Below are 24,003 nucleotides of genomic sequence, written 5' to 3' on the forward strand. Positions count from 1 at the left end.
CGGGAGGGGCCGGAGGAGGGGCCTGCCCGCCGTGGCCCTCCCCCGCGCTCCGGCCCTCCCCCGCGCTCCGGCCGCTTTGTGCCGCCGCCGCCGCCGCCGGCTCCTCGTCCCCCCCATCCCCGCCCGCGGTCGAGGCCGAAACCGCCGCCGCGGCCCGGGCCCCGGCCCCGGCCCCGTCGCGCAGTCACCGGCCGTTCTGCCGGGCAGGGCGGCGAGGGGGCCTGCGAGCCGGCCAGGCCCCACGGCACTCTTGGCCCCACGGCCCCAGGGGCTGGCAGCACAGCAGGCCTCGGGGCCCACGGGGGCCAGTGTGTCTGCTGCCGTGCAGGCACCGCCGAGGGGCTCGGGCAGAAGGGCAACCCTCACAACTTGAAACATAAGCCTGCAGCTCCTTGCTTGGATGTTAATGGTCACGAGTGAATAACAGTGTCTGAAACTTAGTATCACCCCTGAAAAGTCAGAATCCTATTACTTTTTTTTTTTTTTTTCCCTTCTTGTTTAAAAAGCAATCGGGTGCTGCTTGTGGCTGAGCTGTCTGTAGGACCATTTGTGAACCTACATGCATAGTTACTATCCATCATCTACTGGAAATACTGAATTAAGGCTTTTGGGTTCGGGACTGAACAAATAGAGAACAAAATGACAATCGCTGAATCATGGAACAAGCAATCTTGYCCTCTTTAGCCTAACGTGAAATCTTTCTGGCACCAAAATGGTCATGACAAAAGCTTGCTGGAGCCCCTTCTGCAGGTTGGACCTGGCTTTGGAAACTACAGAGATAAGCGGAAGAGTGTGCAGCAGATCTGCACTTAACCTCAGAAACTCACTGTGGTATTATAATTCATACTATATTCTAGGAAATGCTTTTTAAAACCAAACAAGTGTATTTTAGAATATGATATTTAAAATGAAATGTGTCTATTTTAAAATCTGATATTATATTACACATTTTCAGTAACCCAAAATGCCACTAAAACATGACCAGTCTATTCTCTGTCAGATCATGCTTTCAATTAATAGCAATTTTTAAATAAGTTCTTTWTAACCGCTAGTTTAGCTGACAGCTAAATCTCACAAACTCTTTCTTAATTTGAATTAAAGACCCCAGTCATTGTGGGTTAAATTGTGTGCTCACAATTTGGGCAAAGATCTCTTTTAGCAGAGCATCTTGATTAAAGAAAAAGATCTGAGCTTCAGTTTACAAAGCTCAGGCTATTGTTACGTGAATTCTAAATTTCCAAACTCCTCGAAAGTGAGTAACACTGCAGTGTGCTATGTAGTGTAGCCAACAGTAATTATTAACTGGGATTTGGAAGGTGACTATGTGGACTGGTTTCCAGCTGCTAGTGGAGCAGGAAAAAATTTGTACTCAGCTGCAAGCTAGTAAACACTGTGTGGATTCTGTTCTTTATAATTTCAATGTAAAGCAATCTTTTCATACAACAGAACAGCAAGCAAGTTTTGTGAGCATACTCCTCATCTGATATAAAAATAAAAGCTATTAAAAGGAAGGGATGATGGTTGTCCACATAATAATGTATTTTAAAAATTTATGACAGTGTAAGAAGGGGGTTATTTTAAAATGCTTATTCAGTATAACCCAGAAGCTTTCCCACCCCCAGAACAATCCTAAAGACATGTCTTGAAATTTTAAATAAATGCCCAGTGGATTGAGATGGGGAATATTTTTTCCTTTTCTGATATTTGAAATTAATATCCATTATTGGATTTCAGGGTTTCTTTTTGCATTCAGCTTTAGGGTTTGAGTGTGGTGATCTGAGAGAGAGTTGAAAAGAGGACCAAATGGATTACTGATCTTTGAGGTGCTTCAGAGTCTTGTGAGTTAAAGAAAGAGTAAACCAGTTTCTTTAATTTCAGTATAATGTGTCATGCACATTTGCCTTTGGTAATTGTGTCTAGAGACATGCTTCTGGCTGAACCTAACCAACAATACTCCTTCAAAGTCTCAGTCTTTGTAACCACATCAAAGTTGGCCCAACAATCATTCAATCAAAATGTTGCAATTTATGTTTTCTAAATAAGCAATTTTCCTAAGGTGGAATCTGTAGAAGGAAATTAACAAAGAACCTTTTTGTAAATGTCTTGAGAGGAAAAAAAGGGGGGGTGGATGAGAAGAAAGAAAATGAATCCAGGATGACTGAGKAAAACAAAGTACTTTTTAATATATATTGTAATAAATACTTCACTTACATTGCAAATAGGAGCCTACTTCCTCCTCAACGTGGAGTTGCATGTGGATTTCCCTGACATTACAAGGAGATTGTAATGAGAAGCTCGTTGCCAAAATGCCTGTGAGTTTTCAGGCATCATCACCCTCGCTTGTTACCATGCGTCAGCCAGAGGTGCCCTTTCCCACCAAAGTCAGCAGAACRTGTGAACGCTCTGGAGGCACTTGGGCACAAAGCCGTCCAGCGTTTACCRTGTACCTTAGGCTGCCAGTTAAGGTATTTCGAAGAGCTTCTGGCCTTTGTTCTGCCACGGCTGAGGGTTGCTCCCAGATGCCAATCCACTGGTCCTGGACAGGAGGGCAACAACACGCACGAGGAAGAAGTAACATAGCTGCCTTGGCATTGAACAGGTGCCAATAAACTGAAAGTCATAAAGGGTTGCAGAAAAAAAAATACTCTTACTATGTTATTTAGCCAGAGACCTGCAAGGAAAAAAACCCTCCACACACACATACTTCTTATCACCAAATGCAGTAACTTCTAACTGCTAACTAGATRGTCTTTGGCAGCAACTTACGAAAGGTTTATATTCATGGAGAAAGTCCTGCAGCTAAGTACCAGCTATTTCCACAGCCAGTATTTGAACAGGATTTGGATGTTCTAAGGATACTCTTCCGAAATCTCATGTGAAGCAATAGTTTTACAATGCTGATCTGTCAGATTACTAGACAAAAAACAGGATGCTGTGAAAAGTTATATTCCTTTTTAGGTCTTCTCTTGCATACTCTGGAAAGGAACAGGAATTGTATTACTCAATAGCCTGAAGGTATTTAAGGTTAGGAGGCAGGAGAAAAGTAACTTAAAGAAAAAAGGAAGATACATTTGAAAGTAAAAAACTGAAAGAAAATGAGGTTTCTGGCCTTATTCCATGCTTAACATGCATTCTGAAATGACTGTGTTCACATTGTTTATGATCCTACGTATCATGCTTAGATTTAAGTAACAAACAGCACAAGAAACTGAGAACTGTAGTTCAGGCTATATTACAGCACATAATCTCAGTTACACCTGGAATAAATAGCAATTTAATGGAGACTGTCATAAACTGCATAGGTCCTGATTATCTCTGAGACAGAGTACATAGTACAAAGGCAGTAGAGGGAAGTCACAGGGCAAACTCTCCTATCTCTTCTTGCTTTTGTCAGTGACATCCTTCATGACCCAAGGCATATCCTTTAACTTTATATTACTTCACTTTTCTCAGCCAGAAAGCACATATTTTTTTTTCCTATGGATATCACAGAGATGTTTGGGCAAAGTGGATTCCTCATGCACATAAGGTATATCAGGCATTTCTCAGCCTGGAAACAAGCAGCTGCGGTGGTTCAGGACATCACTGCTCGGCCTCCTGGTTGTGCGGGCCCTGGGGAAGGTTGCTTGGGCCTGCGAGATGACCTGAGGGGCTGTGACCTGGAGGCTGTGAATACCTGAACTTCCCTGCAAGAGCTTGCAGCATTGTAGGGTAGGCTCCAATGCTTGCAGTTTCACCATTTAAGCTCATACAAATACAGGCTGTCACCAAAACAGGTTGTCCAGCACATCACCACCACCACCAGTCCCGCCAAATACAACTCATATAGTGGGTTGGATTAAGGGACTTATCCTGTTGAAAGCTAACTTTTATTTAAGTGTTTTGGATAGGTTAGGTTTTAGCCATGTTGTGACTGTAGGAACACTAGGGTGAAAACATATGCCCAGGGAGGGAGGAAAAAAACAGACTGCTCTTTTTGGCAGGAGCCTGTGGTGAGATTAATTTCCATTTATCATGAAATGACAGGTGGAGTTTGATATATTTATTGCTCATAGCAATAAATTCCTTGGAAATTGGCCAGCGTCCTGCAGGTGAAYAGTTCTATCATATCCATGTTTGCAGTTTTGAGTCTTTATCTTGTGTCTTTATTGATATCTGAAACAGCCATAATTAGTAAACTAATTAAATTCCCAAGAACTARTTAGTGAAACTCCCAGATGATCCTGAGTTTGGACATATTAGAAGCAACAGTGAGTGCAGTGGAAAAATGTGTAGGGTTTTGGAGAAATAATACATACTAGTGAATTTAACACTGAAAACTCAAACGGCCAGCTAATACATCTAAGGAAAATAGTTAGAATATACTTATTCCTGTGGACCAAAATAAGCCTCACAGAGATTAACCAACAGCTGCTGATTTCAACTCTTTCTGATTTGCAACCCCCAACATTTTCCATTGCAGCTTCAGACTCCTGCACACCAGTTGTCAGAAAGCATCAATACACTTGCTTTTCTTAGTCACGTGTCCCCTTGAAGTCATCCACCAATTTGGAAGTCCATGGACCTCCAGCTGAAAACCACTGAGCGCTCTAACTGACAGCACGGAAGAGATTTCCCGAAGAACTGAGCTACAAGTTTTCAGATACTTGGTGGGTTTTCGAAAACACCTTATCTCCCACCGACACTGAAATAAGGAGCAGATGTACAAACTTGGTCAGCATCTAGAGCATGCTTAAGCACTCAGCACGCTGTTCCCAGGCACCAGGTCACCTTTGCGAGGACCCTCAAAATCCACCACCTGCTGCTAAGACTGCTAGGCAGTCCACAGAACACARGATCGTATTTCCCCTATTGTAAAACCAAATCCCACATCACAGGCCAGGTAAATACAAGCCCTCCACTACAAAAGTCCAAAGAGACCATYCTTGATATATCGTATTAATTTCAGAGCACTTCAGTGCTTGAGCAATGTAGATCTAGTGGAGATGATTTAAGAAAAGAATGACAAACGATTAAGGGTTTAAAACACAGACTTGTGAGCTCAGTTTGGATGTGTTTGAAATATGTGTGCCTTGGCTGAAAGTGACAAATGAAGTAGAACACAAAATAGCTGCCTACAAGTATTGGTGTGTTAAAYGCAAGGAAATGAGATGATGTATTTTTTGTTTTTAAAAAGCAAATCACTAAAAGCAGTAGGAAAGATTTTTTTTTWAAAAAAGGAAAGGTTAGATTAAATACTAAGAAAATCTTGCTGACTGTGCAGTCTGTTACTGTACTGCATAGTCTATCAAGGGACTAGAGATATTTAAAATAGTGTAAGATGGATCATTGTCTCTAATGTAACTCTGGAGCCAGAAGGACTGGACAGCTAAGATGCCCTCTGCCTCCTATGCCCGGTTAATGACTTTCTTCACTACAAGAAATCCCCTACAAGAGGGGATTTTTTAAGATGCTTCATAAGGCTCCTCTGCAAGCTTTTTCACACCAAATCTTCTCCCAGATATTGTCCTGTTGGAAAGGAGCCACATTTCCCTCTCATTTGCAGAAAGTCCACTTCAAATTTGGCAGACACRAGAGGGCCCAAAGGGAAATCAGGGTAGGAGCTCCCAACTCCTGGCAGCATGCCTTCATTGAAACCTCTCTGCAAAGACCCTTCCTTCTGGACATATCAGATCTTGGGAATCTGCAGAAATAATTATTACGCTTAGATCTATTAAATGGATTTAAATGCAAGATGCATTTGGTTTGAAAGGACTCAGCAGATGGCAAGGTACTTGTTTTTCTATGCTAAGGACTGCTGTGGATGTGCCTACGTTTCCAACATCCTGTAACAACTGGCTTGCAAGAACCAGTTAATGGTCCAGGTTTTTGTCTTCCTGCTTGTTCTGGTAAAGTAACAAACTGTCATGACCTGCAATTAATTCTAGAGGTTTTGTTTATTATCTCTGACAAAATTAATGCCTGTGCAATATAAAAAGATGTAATGCACTATCAAGAGCAAGTGCAACTAAGCTCGGGGCAACACTGTAAAAACAGATTAGAGTTYGTCAGTGTTGTGCCATAAGGTTGCATGGCTTTTTTACAGTGCACACTTTTACAATTCAGCTGGCAGAACTCATTCATGTACTAGGTCTTTTGATGAACTACTTATGATAGAAATGTCCAAAAATGTTTTTGCTGTTGATTACATGTCTCGTTTTATTATCAGCATCACTCCCTTGTTTCCAGTGGCAAATCCTATTTCTGCAATTGAGGACTGCAGCATCTCTTCTGGGAGCCACAGAGTTAATGTGACACCAGAAGGGCTATAAAATTTCAAGGTGTTTTGCAGTCATCTCCTAAGAAGACAGCCCCTCTCAGGGGAGTCGTGTCTCTCAGGACTTGTATTTACAATCATCAATTTACACTCACACAAATCACATTTTCTTGTCTCCCCCAATTCCAATTCCCCCAAACAGTCCTTTAGCCCTGCATACTCACACATAGCAAATACTTAAATTGCACACAGGCGGTTGAGGGGAACCCCAGGCAGATGTCCATAGCCACTGTTTCTACAGAGGACAGCGTGGAGGAGTGGCGTGACATGCCCTGCCATTCACCGACCCTCCTACCCCTTGATAACACCTCTCCGCTCTCCCAGAGCTGAGTCTCACCTGAGTTCCTCTGCACCTTCAGTAGGCCACCCCTCTTCATCTCCATCCCAGCCTGTCAAACCCCATTCGTAATGGGCTCAGGAAGCCCAAAGGAGATGGTATCACACAAAGAAGGTATTTCTCATATTCCCACGCAGGACACCATCCCTGCCTATCCTCCAGGGGCCTGACCCCTGGTCCCAAAGGCATTTTTGTTCTCAAAGGCATAGCTGTTAATGGATCCATTTCTCTCAGGGCTTTTATATATTACCCAGGTTGCACTGAAATAAGACACTGAAATTACACTGGTGCAAAAGGAGAAAAAAGCCCAGTCCAGGTAGGAAACTGCATTCCAAGAATACCATTTATTTTTGGCGTGGGATAGTCGCTGTATTACAGTAGGAACAGAAGAGCTGGCCTCCTAAAATACATTTGTGCTCTTCAAGGAAAATCAAATAAGCAGCCAATGATTTTGATACCTTCTGGAATTTCATTAATTAAACTCAGTRATCTGGGACAACAGTACAAATAGTGCTAAGCATAAAGGTGGCACAATCAGAGCTAAAGGTGTAAAGATTCTGTTATCTCTGACAAGCTGAAAAGTCCACAGCAGAGAGGACAAAACTTCATAAACCGAGATTCAGGCCTGCCATTTTTCTAATTGTAATTTTCTGTATATCAGTGATGTTTTAGGAGGGAAAGCATATGACCTTGATACGGAGAAGTATTGCAGCACTAACATGCTATTTAAACTGTTGCTTCTGGCATTCATGCATGCTATGCAGTCTCAAAGGAAGCCTGTAGTGGAGTGGTCAGTGTTAGTAGCAACTTCCTTTAAGGCTGTTTCCTGATCCAAAATCCCCATACTAATTCCACTTTCAAGATCAAAAAGTCTTCAAGAGTTCAGCAATAATCAAGAGATACTGTGAAAAAAAAACTCCAAAAGTATGCCAGCACTGTTTATAATGCCTTATCTGATTTCTGTATAAAGATTAGTAGTAGCATTTCTACACTAGCTGTCTTTTGCTGGATCTGGGTACAATCCATCTTGACTAATAATATGGCCTAAAAAGCTGGCAGAATTTACGTTTTGCTTTCCTGCATTTAGAGCCAGAGGTTCTTATTGTTTCAAAGATTTCCTTTAGGTGCTTATCACGCTTTTCCTTTGAACATCCACACACCAGAATATCGCCCACACAGACAGTAAAACCTTTCTGAAGCCTTGAAATAATCATGCCTTTTTCTCAGTCCAAGATGACTCAAGGCATACAACAATTACAGAACAGAAACTCATGAAAGTGTCTTATCTCACTGAGGTTATTATGGTCCCAGTCCTGCCTATACACAGCAGGGTCTAATGTGTGCTGTTGTCCCACTGGGTTTCTCACAGCCCTTCAACCACAGGCACCAGACACCAGTCCTAAGCCTTTAAGCCTGGTTTTCCATTTTTTTCTAAACCCGCCTGCCCTTTCGGCAGCTGTGGAAGAGATGGCCTCCCTGCCGCAGAGCTCAGCACCACATTATGAGCCGACTAGCACTGAGGGGCTGACGGTGCCGTCGAGGCTGGGCACAGCTGTACAGCAGAAGATGCTTGGTCCAGTTTGTTCAGCGAACGACCRTGTATGCTCTTGTCCCAAGGATTTCAAACCACCTTGGGGCAACAGCAGCTGCAGAAATGTCAAAACCATATTGTAACCCAAACCTGACATCACGGAAGTGTCAGTGCTTTGAGCCAAGTTTAAAATGTATATGAGATGCCCTTTACGACAAAATTTCAGGCAATTTTTTATTCATTTTCATGCTCTGGGGTTCCCCAGAGGAGCCCTTCTGTCATGATTCTTACGCTTTTTACTGACTTGCTACAACATCCAAGATTGCACTGAGACTGTACTCTCAGCACATCACTGATACTGCTAGATAGGAACTGTGCTGCACGTGCCTGTGATTGAGTTTGAACTTGTTCTTTGATTACTATGGTACTTCTGTGTCTGCCTGACAATTATTATGTTCTGAGGCTTTCCTCTGTGTGAAAGCTGTAATTTCCTCCTGTTCTGCTGTTGGCTAAATTAAATGTGACAGTCTCCATTTATACAGAATTTGGATGCTTTTCACTACCACTGTTTTTGAGGGTAGGCAAACAAGACTCTTTGAAATAAACATGGCCACAAAACAATTAAAATCAGGAATGCATAATTCCAAAGCAAATAACTATAACTCTCTTCTCTTCTTCCTATTACATTGTTATATATTTATTTTATTTTATTTCTCTGGACTGTAGTGTTTGTGGTAAGACTACCAATTCACATGGTTTCTAATAATGCCCTGCATTTTCTCCTCCTCTCTTTGGCAAAGCTGGTAACAACATACACTTCCATGTTTTACATTCCTTTCAGGAATAAAATATTCATCATGCACTTACAGAAATGCACCCAAACCATCTGCTTAGTCTTTATGGGAGCTGTAGAATGATTTCAAAGCATGTTCTGCTTCCCTTCCTATTTGCATAGATGGATGAGTCTACTTGGAAGTCTTTTATTTCAATCTTTGTTTATCTTTGTTACCTTTTGTAACTGTCTTAAGCCTGGGAAGTCTTTGTTTTCATTCTTGCCACAGTGCAATAGTGACAAATTAATAAGTGCTAGATGTTTATATCTTTCTCTCTCATAAACTGATCTCTTTTCATACACATTGAGAAAACCCAGTAAGCCAACACTGCCTGAATTTTCAAAAGGTATTGCTGCTTTTGAGTGTGTGGGTTTAGACCTAGCTTTACAGAACTAATCCGCATTCAGTTGACAATGATCATAACTATGAAATCAGTGCTGAGTGCCAAGTGGGGCTTTTAAAAGTAGTTTTTGCTTTTGAAAACTTTGGACTTCAGCCAGAGCTTTCATCTCCTTATCTTCAAAAACCAAATATGGCTTAAATACCTCTCCAACAACTTGTGAAGGAGTGCTCCTTAGTGCTCCTAAAACTCTTGGAATGGAGAAGCACTGAGTATTACTGTTTATTTATTCATTCCTGATGTCTTGCACCTTCACATTCCTTTCACATGCCAAAGAAGTGTTTTTGTGAGCAACAGAGCCACTGCAGCTTGCAACAGCCTCCTCTCTCCTTCAAGCCCTCCCTCATCACCTGTCCCAGCCTTCCTCTCCCTCACTCCAATATCCCCACATGCCCTTATGTCTTTGATCCTCTCCTTACTGCAATGCCTCCTCTCTAATCTCCTTCTGAAGCGCCTTGGGACTCCCAAGTTCTCCACGCAGGTGGCAGCATGTGTTGAGGCCAGGTGGTTCAACACATCTGCAGACTAGCCAAGAAGCGGATGTCAACTCAAGACGCTGAAGACCACGAGCCACTGCAGACTCTGCAATATCGCCCTTCTCCTCTGCCAGGCTTCCCCTTTAAGAAACTTGTAAAACCTCATCTCTTTCAGGCCTCTCTCTCTCTCTTTCATTTCACTGAAATTACTCAACAGGCTTAAGAGTTACTGTGAATGGGGAGATGGAGGTTGGTACACGATTGCATGAAAATAGACAAATGGAGTTGTGTCTTCCTTTGTTGATATAACAGACATTTGCAATACTCCAAAGTAATACTCTGATCATAAACAAATGGCACCGAACAAACTCACTTTTTACTGTTGAAACTCTTTGTCCTAGTATTGACATTTCCCTATGGCCCTTTTTACATGGTTGCAGTTACAGTGGAACATATATGTGAGTTAATTCGTCCACGGCACACATGAAATCCTGCAAAGGTGGTGGATTGTCACAGAAGTGTCTATATTCGCTAATGGCAAGAATCAGGATATTAACAAGAAAGTGATATGCAGATCCCAAACATTTTCAGAAGCATTTTGTGCTATCGAATTATGCTACGGTAACATTTAGTTGATCTACCTTGTGTGAATGGGACTTAATGCTTATTCTGTCTTGGCATCGCCTCTGCAAGCAGAAGTAACACTTCTGGCCAGAGAACGGATGCTGTAAACTGAGGAGCACCCTGGGACATGCTATCTCTGAAGTCAAAGAACATACCCTAAAAAATACAGATACAGGCACATCCATATGRGTGCTTTGTATATCTAGATGGACAAAGCAGTGAGCTGGTTGGGGAACTGAAGTGAAGCTAGTCATGTTAGTGCTATGCCCTTCTTTGGCTGAGAAGGCAGTCCTAGGATGCAGGAAATCTGACGCTTTCATTTACTGTCAGCTCTGGCAACTTACTTCTCTGCCTACATCTTGCCTGTAGAATTACCCTGCTTACGTATGTAGGTGTGGGCACCATGGCAAACAAAACTTGCCTGAAAACAAATATTCAGTTTACACCTTTATATTCAAGTTACAGAATCACAGAATGATTGAGGTTGGAAGGTACCTTTATAGATTACCTAGTCCAACCCCTTGCTCAAGAAGACTCATGTAGAGCAGGCTGCCTGCTTCACACAAGGAGTTTTGGGATGGTGGCTGGGACCTCAAAGCTTCACAAATGAATACCTTAGGAACTGTTTCACCACGCATTGCAGAAAGCCCTGTTTGTCTTTCCTCAGCTCCTGTTCAGAGATGTTCTTAGTCCATTATTAACCTACCAAAAATAAAATACTAATGATTCAACATTTTCTCCCTTGTATCCTCTCCAATTGCTGCCAAGGCATGGGTCCTGCCCCAGTGAGCAAACTGTTCCTGTTTTAGACTGTGATGTTATTTCAGTAGGATGCACACAGAAGCCTCTGGCCATGAAGAGCATTTCAGCAATGGGTTTTTTTAACCCTTACTTGACTGTGATGGTTCTCAGCAAAGATATCACGCYTATGTAGCAGAATATAGACAGCTATTGCTTGCCTCAGCCTGAGACTTCCAGTATTACAGGGCAGTGAAATTACATTATTTAGGGGTGATAAGCACCCACTATAGAGTTATTGTATAGGGAAAGTTGCCTTCATGGAGCCCTGAAAAGACCTTGCTCTGATCCACAAGTCCCACAACCTGAGATGGAGACCAGTGCATAAATGAGTCATCACTGCTATCTGGGAGATGCTGTGATAGCAATATGTTTGTACTGCTAATGTCAAACCACAGGCTCCAGTGGCTAATATATGTGAAACAGTAGCTGGTTGGGGGACAATGCAATTCTCCAGCTCCACTGCAGGTGTAGGTTCTTGGTGTGATATCTGCAAGGAACGCAGGAATGACTGGCAGTTAAGGACTTTCCTGGATAGAGCTGCAGATGGTGGCTGATCATAAGGAAAGATTCATGAATGCAAGCATGGGATGCATAGAGCATGATGCATAGAGCATGAAACATGGATGCTGAGAAGAGCTAACGTTTCCTCATTTGGATAAGGGAGTCAGGTTTATTTTCAATAATACAAGCAGAATGTCTGTGCCCAGTATTACATTATTAGGTCCAGCTAACCATATTCTATCCTAGCACCCTGGTTTTATGCTGAGGTCAGAGTACCTGATGGCAAAAGGTTTAATTATATATTAAATATTTGCAGAATGTTTTCAGTTGCTGAAGGCAAAATGGCACAGCCTCCGAACTCAAAGCCTTTGTACATCTCAGATGCCAGGGTGTTCAATGCCATTTACATTAACACACCATTCTGCACCTTCACAGCATCTGTGAGGGTGTCAATTCTTTTAAACAACTCTTTTAAATTTATATATGAAGTATCTCCGAATGTCTGGAAACATCTTAGCTTGCAGAGGATTCTGAACAGGCTAATGGGCAGAGATGAGACAAAAGAAAGGCATGTCACCAACACAGGTTTACATACCTTTTCAGGTACTGACTTGTTGCTATTTCCTAATGGGAGAAGAAGCTGCTTTCCTACAGAGATATTTTAACTTTAGCTGGTTGACCAGCACATTGGTGAACAGGGAGGAACTAAAGGAAGCTTGATCTTTTTAATAACTTACCAACATTTCTATTTAAAGAAATTCTCAGATATCACTATGAGGAGCCTAGTAAGGCATTAGCAGATGCTGGACTAGAGTGCAAAAGCTTTTTAAAACCCAGATCTGTTTTTCCTTTTTCTTATTTCCATTTTCTCTCTTTTTTTTTCTTCCCTCTCTCATTTGCTCCCTTTTCCGATGTGCCCTTCATATGTGGCCTATTCCCATAACCTGAGTATCATGCTACATATCTCCAAGGGGTTTGAATACTTTTGTTGCCAATGAGACTTAAAACATAAGCTGCTGGGGACAATGTTCTGATATTGAAATATAAGAACGTATTGATGTTACAACAGAAATATGAACTCGTGTTCACTAAGCCTACAATCTTAACCTATAATCTTATCTTAAAGCTACTTTCCAGACATCCGGACTATTTTCTAGACATTATTGCAAACATAGGTAGAGTGAGTGAATAACTACGTAACATATATGTATGTTAAACACAAATGTACATGTTACATACTCCCTTCCAACACACATACATGCACTGTTTAAGATTATATCTCTCCCTTGAGCCACCACTGAGAAGCTCACCAGAACATGACCTTAAAATTCAGTAATTTTGTGATATAAAGAAAAACTCCAATTGTTCTCTAACTTCTACCTCCTCCATGTCTGCAATAACAATGTAGGCTCCTTCACTTCTTCTGTGCTACCTCYCTCTCACCATCCCTCAAATACCACGACACACTCAAGAGAACCCCCACAGAAATACCTCTACACTGCAACTCCAATCCCTCCTGTTTTCCCACCTTCTGGAGACAGCATCTATCATGGCATTTCATGACTACACATACATTGACTAGCCAGCCTGTTGCTGCCCAGCTGCAGAATTCAACCAGTGTTTACTTCTCCAGTGAGCAAATTAATATGATCTTTCTTCTGGCCCAGCCACTGATTTTCATAAAACTTGTGTACATTTGACACTTTTGAAACAATTTTGCCCTTTCCTCAGATCTAGCTGAAAAAGATTAATGGTCCAGCAGTTGAAGGGGGAGGGAAAGAGGGAAGGAGGCTGACTTGATAGACAGACAAATAGACAATGTGATTGCATCAGTCTCATTTCCTTAGGAAACTAGGCTAAAAATAAAAGGCTTTACTTGCTCCTGGGAATAAACCAGAATGTCTCTCACATCTTTACAAAACATTTGTTTCTATGTATACTTATAAATAGTAAGGATGGGAGAGGAAGTTTGCATGGGTTTTGAGCAAGAAATTAAAAGGAAGAGAAGTAGGTGTGTGGATTTCAAAACCTGTGATCCTTCCAAGCATACAACAGCACGGCAACAAACAGGGAGTATTGTACACTAACACCGCATTACCCATGTCTATTTGACCAGCCTGTAAACCAGCTGCCTGTCTACCATTGTCTTTTTTTGAGACAATTTTTCTCACTTCCATGGAACAAATATACTTCTATAAAGAAAATGAATGATGAGCTTTACACCAAATTCTTCATGCACTTTGAAGCCAGCAGACTCTTACAAGTGTAAGTGGGCAATACAGAAATTGCTATATTTGATCAGATTTATGGTCTAGACTCTCTTGTCTGACAGTGACTAGGACTAGCTGCTTCAGAGGAAATACTCCCCTCAAAAGTCTCATTCATCGCTAATAGGTTGCTTAAGCTGAAGAAGCATTTATGTGCATTCTAAAATGCTCCTTTCTTGGTTATCTCCAGATATTCTTGTAATCTTTGAAAATATCCCTCCTTACAACCTTGGCCTCAGTGATAGTTTGTGGCAGTAAGTTCTTTTTATGCATGCCATATAGAAAAATGATTTTCTTTTACAAGACTTAAATTTACTGTCTTTCAGTTTGATTGAACTGGTAGCATTTTGGACTTGTGTTTTTACAGATAGGCTTAATAGAGGGGGAACAAAGTAGTTCCACATCCTCTAAAAACTTGTGATTATTGCAATACATGAGTGCAGATGTAACATCAAAGAGAAGACAACAGTTCGTACAGCAGAAGCCAAGAGGAACTTCCCTCACATTAGGCTGGCTAACAGAAGGTATTTGCATTCTCCATTTCCTTTGCTTCTGCATTGACTTCTATTTTCTGTTTCAATGGTGTATGCATGCAAGCATCTTCTTCCCGAGACATGCTATAATTTCCACTACAGGACCATTTAGCAGTCCCAGCAAACACTGTACTATGCCTATGTAAACACGTCATTAGAGTAAGTCTTTGTCCTGAAGAATCTATGTTTAAAATACGCAAGATGAGTATAGTCTGAGAAAATGAGATACAACACACCCTTGGAAGACAAGAAATTGAACATATATATTGCGTGCAGGTATACCTGGGGCTCTTACCAGGATTCAACCTCACCTCTTGGCTTCAAACTAGGGGATTCAGCATGACTCTAGGGATGGGATATATCTGCCTTAACTTAGGGGGTCAAAAATGAGACATCTGAGCTTATCATTCTACATTCCCTCTGCAGTCAGCAGAAGGAATCAGGTACTTCCAGGAGACCACTCATGTGACCTATTTTAAATAAAAAGATAAGAGCCCTTCAATGTCTTCAATGATACACCTGAAATTTCTTCTCCAATTGGTTTAAAATCAGTGTTCTGCTTTTCTGCTTTCAACAGAATTCCTCATTACTGCTACTAGTATTAAAGCTAAACTGTTTTTCTCATTTCCAAATTTGTGAACCAAATGAAGACAGTCTGTCTTCTTGATCCTCTCTGTCATAGCTAGAAGTCAGTGCCTCTGGGCAGAATATGGGCAGAAATAGAACATTACATACATTTTCATCACAACACACAGGCATCTATGCCTGTCTTACGTACCTTAGCTGTTAAATACTCTTTGATTTCTTAGGTAACTCCTGAGATTCATGAACCTTAATTTCAGCCTGATTTGCATACTGGGGACTTCTACTAATTCAAAAAGTATCTTCAAAAGTGTTCAAAATCACTTACATAACATTCTCAAGAATTTTGCTTCTGAGCTGACCTGCAGCATGATCTCAAAAGACAAACACAGAGAGCAGAAAAAAGCCTGAAAAAAATAYGGTAATCAAAGCCTCTGGGCCTTCTTTTGCTTTTTGTTAAATAGCAAAAAACCTGTCTGGTTATACTTAACTGCAACACAGTCTGAGTCATGACCTGTCAGATGATCCTGTTGGTGGATGTGGTTTCAAACGAACAGCTGCACAGTGTCAAAGCAAATGAACTGAAAACCTTGTACATGCATAAGTCTTACACATATCCCTGGTCCTTTTGGTTTTCTCTCTACATATAATACCTTATTGCATTCAAGGGATAAATTGTATTTCCTAATATCTTGATAGTGTGTGATATCAAGCACATGTATGTGGCTGTACAGGTAATTGGTGTGTAATGCATACAAATGATGCTGTGAAAAGCCAGAATGGTGAGATTTATATTTGATGAAAATTGCACTTGCATTCGTTTGTTGTAGACAATCCCTTAAAAAAAACATAATGGCTCTAGAAAAAGGCGGTTCAGAGTTACAATGCAAGGACCTATAGCAGCATATATGGCTGATGCAGCCTGACAACACTACCGCTAATGTTATTTCAAAGTACCCATGTACGTGGGCTAGCCAGTGCACTATATAGTTGCTTTCCATCTTTCTCATTGAATTCTTGTAAACCTCTCCTAAATGCAGTGCTAACTCCTGAGTTATTAACTAAAAGGGAACTATTACATTTTCTTACTTTTTATTGGCATGTATGTTTACTGGTTTCATATTTCTGTTTATTTTTCTTAGTCCATTCACTTAGCCTGAGTTACGGGACACTATAACTAAGCTATCTCCTATCTAGAGGGCATCCCTGGGCAGTTTATTTTGTTGTGGAGCTAATGCGCTCTATTCTCTGACAACTCTGACTGAATCTGGATCATTAATAACATTAATAACAACAGCAGATAAGCAAAGCTGTGGATGAATACAGTGATCTTGTGTTTTTCCCTTCTGTTCCTTTGTACCAAGGATTATGGTTTACTCATTTCTAAGATACTGAAAAGGATATGCTCCTAATATGGCTGATTGCAACAGACAGCGGGGGGTCAGTAGACAGGGATTGTGGGTTTTTTTAGTAGACAGATAGTGTGTTGCATTTGCCTTGTCTTTGAATCATATTAAATATACACACTGTTAAAAGGCTATTGAAATGTTCAAATGTCATAGTTTCAAATGAAAATCAATAGAATGCTATTAGGCTCATTATATTGCTGTTATGCATCATTAAAATGTATTTAAAGGCTTTCACCATGAAACAGGAGATGGGAAGAACAACAAGACACTTTGAGGATATGCAGTATACTTAGAAGGTAATAAAGAATCTCGAGAGAAACTTTGTAGGGCGTTGGAAGAAAAAGGCCTGCAAAGAGCTCAGTGGGTGTCTGAAACATCTGGGAATGTTATAAAATGAACAGCACAGGACTAAGTGAGTATAAAGACTATTCAGTGGTGCAGCAGCAAGGCTGGAGAAAAATAAAATGATCAAATTATTATTAAAGATACTTTTACAAATGAGCCTTTGCAGTTTGAGGTTCTCTCTGTGCCTGGTCTATAAATATCACTGTACCACAATGTCCAGTAATGGCCCTAAAACACCATTCACATATTCCTTCTTGCAAATAAAAAAAGATTGTATTAGGGCCTAAAAGCATGTTTAGAAATTATCATTTCCAAGCCTCTTTCTGGTCAAATGTCATGTGGAAAAGTGTCAGGTCATCAGATACTCTAACCTCCTTCTTCTCTATCTAAACTAGAATATTTCTAATAAGAACTCTACAGTTTAACATTTAAATGTGTGTGTATATTTTCGTACATATACATTTATATACATACATGTGAAACAGAATTTCCTTTCTAAATTTATATTAAAAAAAAAATTATAGAGGGAAAGAAGTGATTCCCTCCCCTAATGGCTGGGATTTTTAGTAAGCAAGGAGGCAAYAGACTTCCAGACCCTACACTTGAGCATTTTATACTTCGTTATCATTGAACATGGTTATCATGCCTGCTTTGCTCCTGTAGCAGGACTAGAACACAGATTACCTCCTGCATTTCACCAAAAACAGTCTCACTAAAACCATCCTCCCTTTCTCTTCCAGCAAATCCTTAATTCCTGTAAACAAACAAAATAACTTGAACCACAGGAGCAGAAAATTTCCCTCTACTCCAAGAATAACAATAGCACAGGATTTGAGTTTGAAACTCTAAAGCAGAGGAAGAAATAGAATGTCAGTCTCCTGCTTCCTGGATGAGAGCTCTAATCAGTTCTGAATTATTGAATACTTTCTCAGAAAGTGGATTTCAAATTTGTAGCTTAGGCATAAAGTCCTTCCTCCTGCAATTCTGTCTGCATAGGTAAAGATTCAGCTGAAATTGATTTTGGATAAAAACAGAAACATAAAGCGTAAATCAAGTCACCAAACCACGGAAGAGAAATAGTGCCATTTGAGCTACACAATTGCATAGCTCAAATTATAGATGCTGAGTATTCAAAGTTCACATTGAAGAGTTCCCAAGCAGTGCATATGCTGACTTTTTCAGACAAAACACGTGCTCAGCAATTTTAGAATAACAGAGATTTTTAAAAATCTGTCTGATTAAACAAGAAGAAAAGGGATAAATGAAAAGATTTTTTTAAATCATTTGTTGAGGAAAAAATGTTTTTAAGTTATCAGTGAAGGATTCTGTAGTCATAAGGGGGAGATCATACAAAAATATACATTTGTGTGTGTGTGTGTATGCATAAATAGGCATATTTTATCTTGTTTTTATGCACCAATATGGCATGCTGGAGTTTTACCATTGATTTTAATTGGGGACAAAATTTCATCTCTTCAAGAGTGTCTAGCATACTGAAGAAACTAAGTGAGCAGATTAACATGAATTTATATATGTGAGCATCTGACATTTGAAAACTGGTTTAAAATGCAAATGTCTCTCTAAAATTCACAATAGCTAAGAATGCAGCAATATATGTGTTTGTTTATAAACCACTCAGTGTTCCAACACTCATGCAGTTGTTGTGTTCTGATATTTTAGGTGTTTCTGAAGTGCACTTCAAGCTATATCCAAATACCCCTTGACATCTTCGAGGTCTGACTAAAAAGTGAGGATTCATTCTCATACCGTTACTCAGAAAAGCTTTTAGGCATTGTTCGTGTGCCAGTATTGTCCAATACACCATGAATAACAAAATCTGTATCTGCATTGGTGGTCTCATCTTGTGTCTTGAAGAAATGGACTTGGAAGAAAAACATGCAACGGTTGCTAGAAAGACAAGCATAAAGAGATGCAGACAAAGCGCACCTTCTCCTTCCCTTTTCTGATTTGTTTCTATTTAAGATGCACTGTAGATGAGATTGGCCACTTAAATTATCAAGGAAAGGAATTTGTCTCCAGGAGAGAAGTCTCATGAGAATAAACAGAACAATCTGGAAGTGCTTTAATTTCCCCTTGGACTTTTAGGTGTGATCTAATTCCTTCCCACCATATTCCTCCTRAATGAAATATGAGATCAAAAATATGCTGGTGGGAGTTGCTTCCTAAATGTTTAGCTTCTTTGCTGCAAGAAACTCAAATACTTGTAGAATAAGTCAGACTATTAAAGCTTTTATACCTCTTTCTTTCTCCTTTCTAATGCTCTCTTTTTCTGCTGCTCCTTCGTTAGTAGCCTTTTTTTTTCTAGCACCCACAATGCAGTTCTTGTTCATTGGTTGTCACCTAAAATAAAATATCAAACACTAACTTTATCTATTTTAATAAGGAAACAAGGTGAAACAATTTTTGAAGTGAAATTATACGACTTTTCCCTTAACTTTGCCCACCATTAAGAAATCAAATCAAATCAGACTGAATATGTTCCTTTGGTCACGGATTTAATTTTCCAGTAACAGTTACAATTTCTCAAATGCTGGTGTTCATTTAAATATTAAACCAATTGCATATTGGCAGTCAAATAATTTGTAGTGTTTTATTTGTATTTTTAAAGGGTAACCTGACAAAACAGACTATCTATGTCAYTTCTGTTTGAAATCTGTGCATCTGTATTAGATTTTATGAGCTAAGAGGATAGAGTTAGAAATGGAGAGTCAGGAATTCAAGAATAGCCCCAATCCCTTTGTCCATCTTTAAGGACTCAACGCCAAATCCAGACATAAAGAATGATGGAATACACTTTATGCTCTTACTGACCATTTAATGGCTACTCTATAAGCCATCTAAAGGAAATGAAGTATGCACTGCCTAGCACCAGAGGAGCTGTTCTGCAAAGGCAGAAAAAATGAACCTTTCTTTACCTTTACATTATGAGATTGTGCTGCAGTGATGTATATTCTGCGCATTCTAAACCCACTGAAGTAGCTGGAGTCCAGATTTCATCCTTGAGAGTAATGTGGTCCCTTTCAGAAGTCATATCTGGTGAGAATTCATCAGCTGAGTCTCTGCAAGCATCACGTTCTCTTGGTTCTTCATTACACAAGTTTCAAGCCCAAGAATATCAACAGTAATACACTCTGTCAAGATGCTCACAAAACACAGTAACTTGTGTAGTAACTGAAACCCTCTTCTGTAGCACATTTACTAGACTTCCTGCCTCAGTAGCATTTTACCTCCATCTTTTTCTTAGATTAAGGTGTTTACTCCCCTAAAATGGCCATCTATTTTAGAAGCCACAAGGACTTCAGAATCTCCTTTGTCAATTGATGCTTGCAATCYATCCCACTTCCTATGAAGTATTCCATTTTCTAGTTTTCCTCCTCTGACCAGAAATCTTTTAATTTGGATAGAATAATTTAAGATGGCTTCATAGCCACATATGAGTCACACAGTTTTTTTGCTATCTCAGTCATTGGTGAAACTTTTTATTGCTCTGAAGTCAATTTCTGCAAATCTATATCCATTACTCCATTAAGTATGTTATACAAGAGTGACTTACATTTCAGCAAATTACAAGAAAAGAAGCTTTCTCTTTCTGAGCATGTTTTTCCTCTTGCAACAATTCCTTTTCTCTGCTGTCTTCAGCAGAGTTTCTTATTAAGAAATAGGCTGTACAAAAAAGACCATATGGACAGAATCACCACAGGTCTATTCAACTGTGAAACAGCACCCAGCAAATTGTCCCTCAGTTTGAGCTATGATCTTAGGCATCATCGTCCCTAACCACAAACTTCATCCCAAAAATGAACAAAAAGAACTTTTACAAGCATACTAAAGGCAGAAAATCTGGAGAATCTGTGAATTCAACAGATGAGCAAAATATAAGAAAAACACTGAGGGAAAAAGTTGGAAGAGAAAAGCCAAATTAGTTCTTTGCATCTCTACATGAGATGCTGGAGACGTTCCCAGACAAGAACCTTTACTGATGGGGTAACAAATCAAGAGAACTGTCTCACACTAAAGTATTAGTAAGAGATGTGAAACTAAATGCATAAAATGAGCTATTATTTATCACCAAGAGCAGATGGGATTCATCCAAAGGATTTATATCAGCTGAAGGATGAAGAAGCTAAACTATGAACTGTGGTGTATAACCTGCTGMTCTAAATGATCTCAGTGTCAAAGAAATAAGGGTGGCAAACGTCATATGGATCTTTAAAAGGGCCATGAAGATAATCCAACAAACTGCAAACCACCAAGCCAATTTCTGKACACATTGCATGAAACTACAGCAATGAACAGAAATGTGCACAGAGAGGTAACCTCAACGTGTGTGCATAAARGGACTGATGATACACTCTTCCTGGGTACATGCTGCAGCTGCTCAAAGATTCCCAGTGAGACAAAATCATTCAGGATTGTCAAAACCAGAACTCACAGGAAATTACTGCCGGAGAGTTTCATAATATTGAATGACTAAATGGAATGTGATGAAATCAAATATTTGATAAATGCAAGGTAAAACACTGTAGTGAGGGTGAGGTGCAAAGGGAAGGAATCCTTCCCTTTTGTTGTGGTCAGTGCTAGCCAGCTATTGCTACTGAGCAAAGCTAACCTGAAGTCACTAAACACAGGACTTTGATAGTGTAAGCTCAACCCTCACTGACCAAAAGAGCAAATAGCATATTAGGAATTACTAGAAAAGAAATAGAGAACAAAACATGACTCATTATATAAAGGTATGTAAACATACAGATCTATGGGACACTCACAGGTTGAATACTGGATGCAAGTTTGGTCCCCACTACTCAAAAAAAAGGATGTAGCTGAAGCAGAAAAAGCAGAGAAGGGCAATATGGTTGACAGAACTATGGCACAGATTCTGCAGAGAGRTCATCAAATAAATGAGGACTCTACCTTAGAAAGAGAACACCTGAGATAAGAGATGTACAGMATAATGAGCAACAGAGTAGAGAAGGAAGTTCTGTTTTGCACAGCATAGTTCTTAAATTGCCACACTCACTGCCACAGGGTGGCAATGTCACAGGGTTTTATGGATGTCAAAATTAGAAATGGGCTCAAAAAGCACACAAGATAAGCTAGTGAAAGCAAGTTCTATCAAGGACTACTAACCACAGTGATGAGGATTCAACCTTCGACTCAGGAATTCCTTAAGCTGCAGATGGCCAGAAGCCGAGAGTACGCAGAGGGAAGTGTCACTCTGTGCTTTCCTTGTTACACCCTTCAAGCTTCTGCTAGCGGTCATGGACAAGGCACTGAGCTCAATTAACGTTATGAACCTCACTGTTTTTGTGTACAGCGATGGACATTTATAGCCACAGCTACTCATACAAGTTTCTTTCATTTGGTCCTGTAACTCCCATCAGGAAAACTTAGTTTTGCAATAATAAGCTAACACTCTCTCAAGTCTTTTATATCCCTGTTTCAAACCATAGTCCCTCATCTGTGTAGCTGGTTAAAAGAGAGATAGGTACAGCCACTAGGGCTTTTTCCACTCTTCAGACCATTGACATTGTTTCACCTTCCCAGTGAACAATAGCTCTTTAACCCCACAAAAACAAAAATCCTTCCCTGACAAGAGTAGAGAACTACAATAATTCTTCTACACACGAGTGGTCAAAGGGGAAGACAAAGTTGGTTTCTTCTGCATATCTTCAGTTCCTCTGTAAGCTGAAATGTCTCCTCAAAGACCAAGTGTTCAAGCTAGCTGCAGAAGTCTTTCTACCTATTTTTCCAGAAAGCCATTTTAGTTCTGAGGAACCTTCCTCTCCTCTCTAAACTACTGAGCTTTCATATTATTTGACTGGAGATAATGAATCTCCTTAATGCATCACAAGTAAGGCAGAAAAGCTCTCGTACATATCTAAACTTTCTGAAGTTCTCCTGCTAGTCTCACCACACACCTACACAGATGACTTCCTTAGTAGTCTGCAGTGCTTTGATCTTCCTCCCAAATTTTACAGTTTAAGTCCTTGCTGTAGTTGTTAGTAGATTCCACATTGGCCAAAACTTCCAAGACTCCTCGTTTCCTAGAATACACTCTGGGACATGGCAGCAAGTTCACTGCCCCCCTCTTCCACCTCCTTTACTATTCTAGCCTGCATGTTTTGCAGGTAGACTTCTCACTGCGATCTAGTCAGTGAGCAGGTGCTGCACCAACAAGGCTTGCAGAAGACTGTCTTTGGCTTTGCTGGCATTGATGTAACTATTAGCACTTCTTCAGGCTATGGTCGGTACATCTCTGAGTTGCTGTCTCTCAAGCTGCAGCTCCACAAGGTAAGCTGATGAAATAGATCTTCCTTCCCTTACTTCCTGCACACACTACTGCAGCTCACCTGTCTTCAGCTCTTGCCAGAAACCCTTTAGCGAAGCAGACAGTTTCCAGCTGAATCAATTCATGGAAGAAACAGATGAGCACCACCTCTAAGATGTCCTTTGGGCAGGGAAAAAGTGGGCCGTGAGAATAGGTGCTGCCTTTTAAGAGCAGAGATTTGCAAGGCTGCCTTGGCTGTCCATTGAGGCACAGCCACAGCTTCCCTGCTCCGCTGCTCTTCCTCAGACACACAGCCTTGCACAACACGCTTCTCCACACGCGGGGAGCCTGCCCCCKCTCCCACTTTGGGTTGTGACATGAGACCTTTGGAGTGGCAGTTTCACTTGGTGTTTCAGAAAGCAACTCAGACGATTCAGTGACCTTAAATGAAGGGTATTACAGCAAGACGTAACTAATCACGTAACAGCGCTGTCGTTAAATCGTGACCGATACTCCCCAGCCAAGAAAAAAAACGCTCCATCTACATCTCAGCAGGTACAGGCAAAGATGGAGAGAGCTACAGATGCAGATACAGTTTAATCACTCCATCCCACCCCCAAACAGCTCCTCATTTCTCCAGACCACTGGAGAAAGTGTTGGTTTTAGTCGCAGTTCTCTCCCGGGAGGATGGTCCAGGCGGCCATGAGGAAGCCCAGCACCTCCTCCCGCCGCACCTTACACCGGCACTGCTCTCCTCTA

The 24,003-nt window shown here is 40.6% G+C and overlaps 1 protein-coding gene across 1 annotated transcript in view; it reads left to right on the top strand.

Moving 5' to 3' along the window:
- Positions 1-24,003, top strand: part of CNOT11 (CCR4-NOT transcription complex subunit 11) — a 44,001-nt gene that overhangs the window by 7,623 nt on the left and 12,375 nt on the right. The window contains exon 2 of the mRNA XM_085321611.1: positions 23,128-23,267. Within this exon, the coding sequence (XP_085177737.1) occupies positions 23,128-23,267 (140 nt within the window). The remainder of the gene's footprint in view (positions 1-23,127; positions 23,268-24,003) is intronic.

Source organism: Rhea americana, unplaced genomic scaffold (assembly GCF_003343005.1).
Source record: "Rhea americana isolate MKP2758 unplaced genomic scaffold, rheAme1 scaffold_7, whole genome shotgun sequence".
Taxonomy (NCBI): Eukaryota; Metazoa; Chordata; class Aves; order Rheiformes; family Rheidae; genus Rhea; species Rhea americana.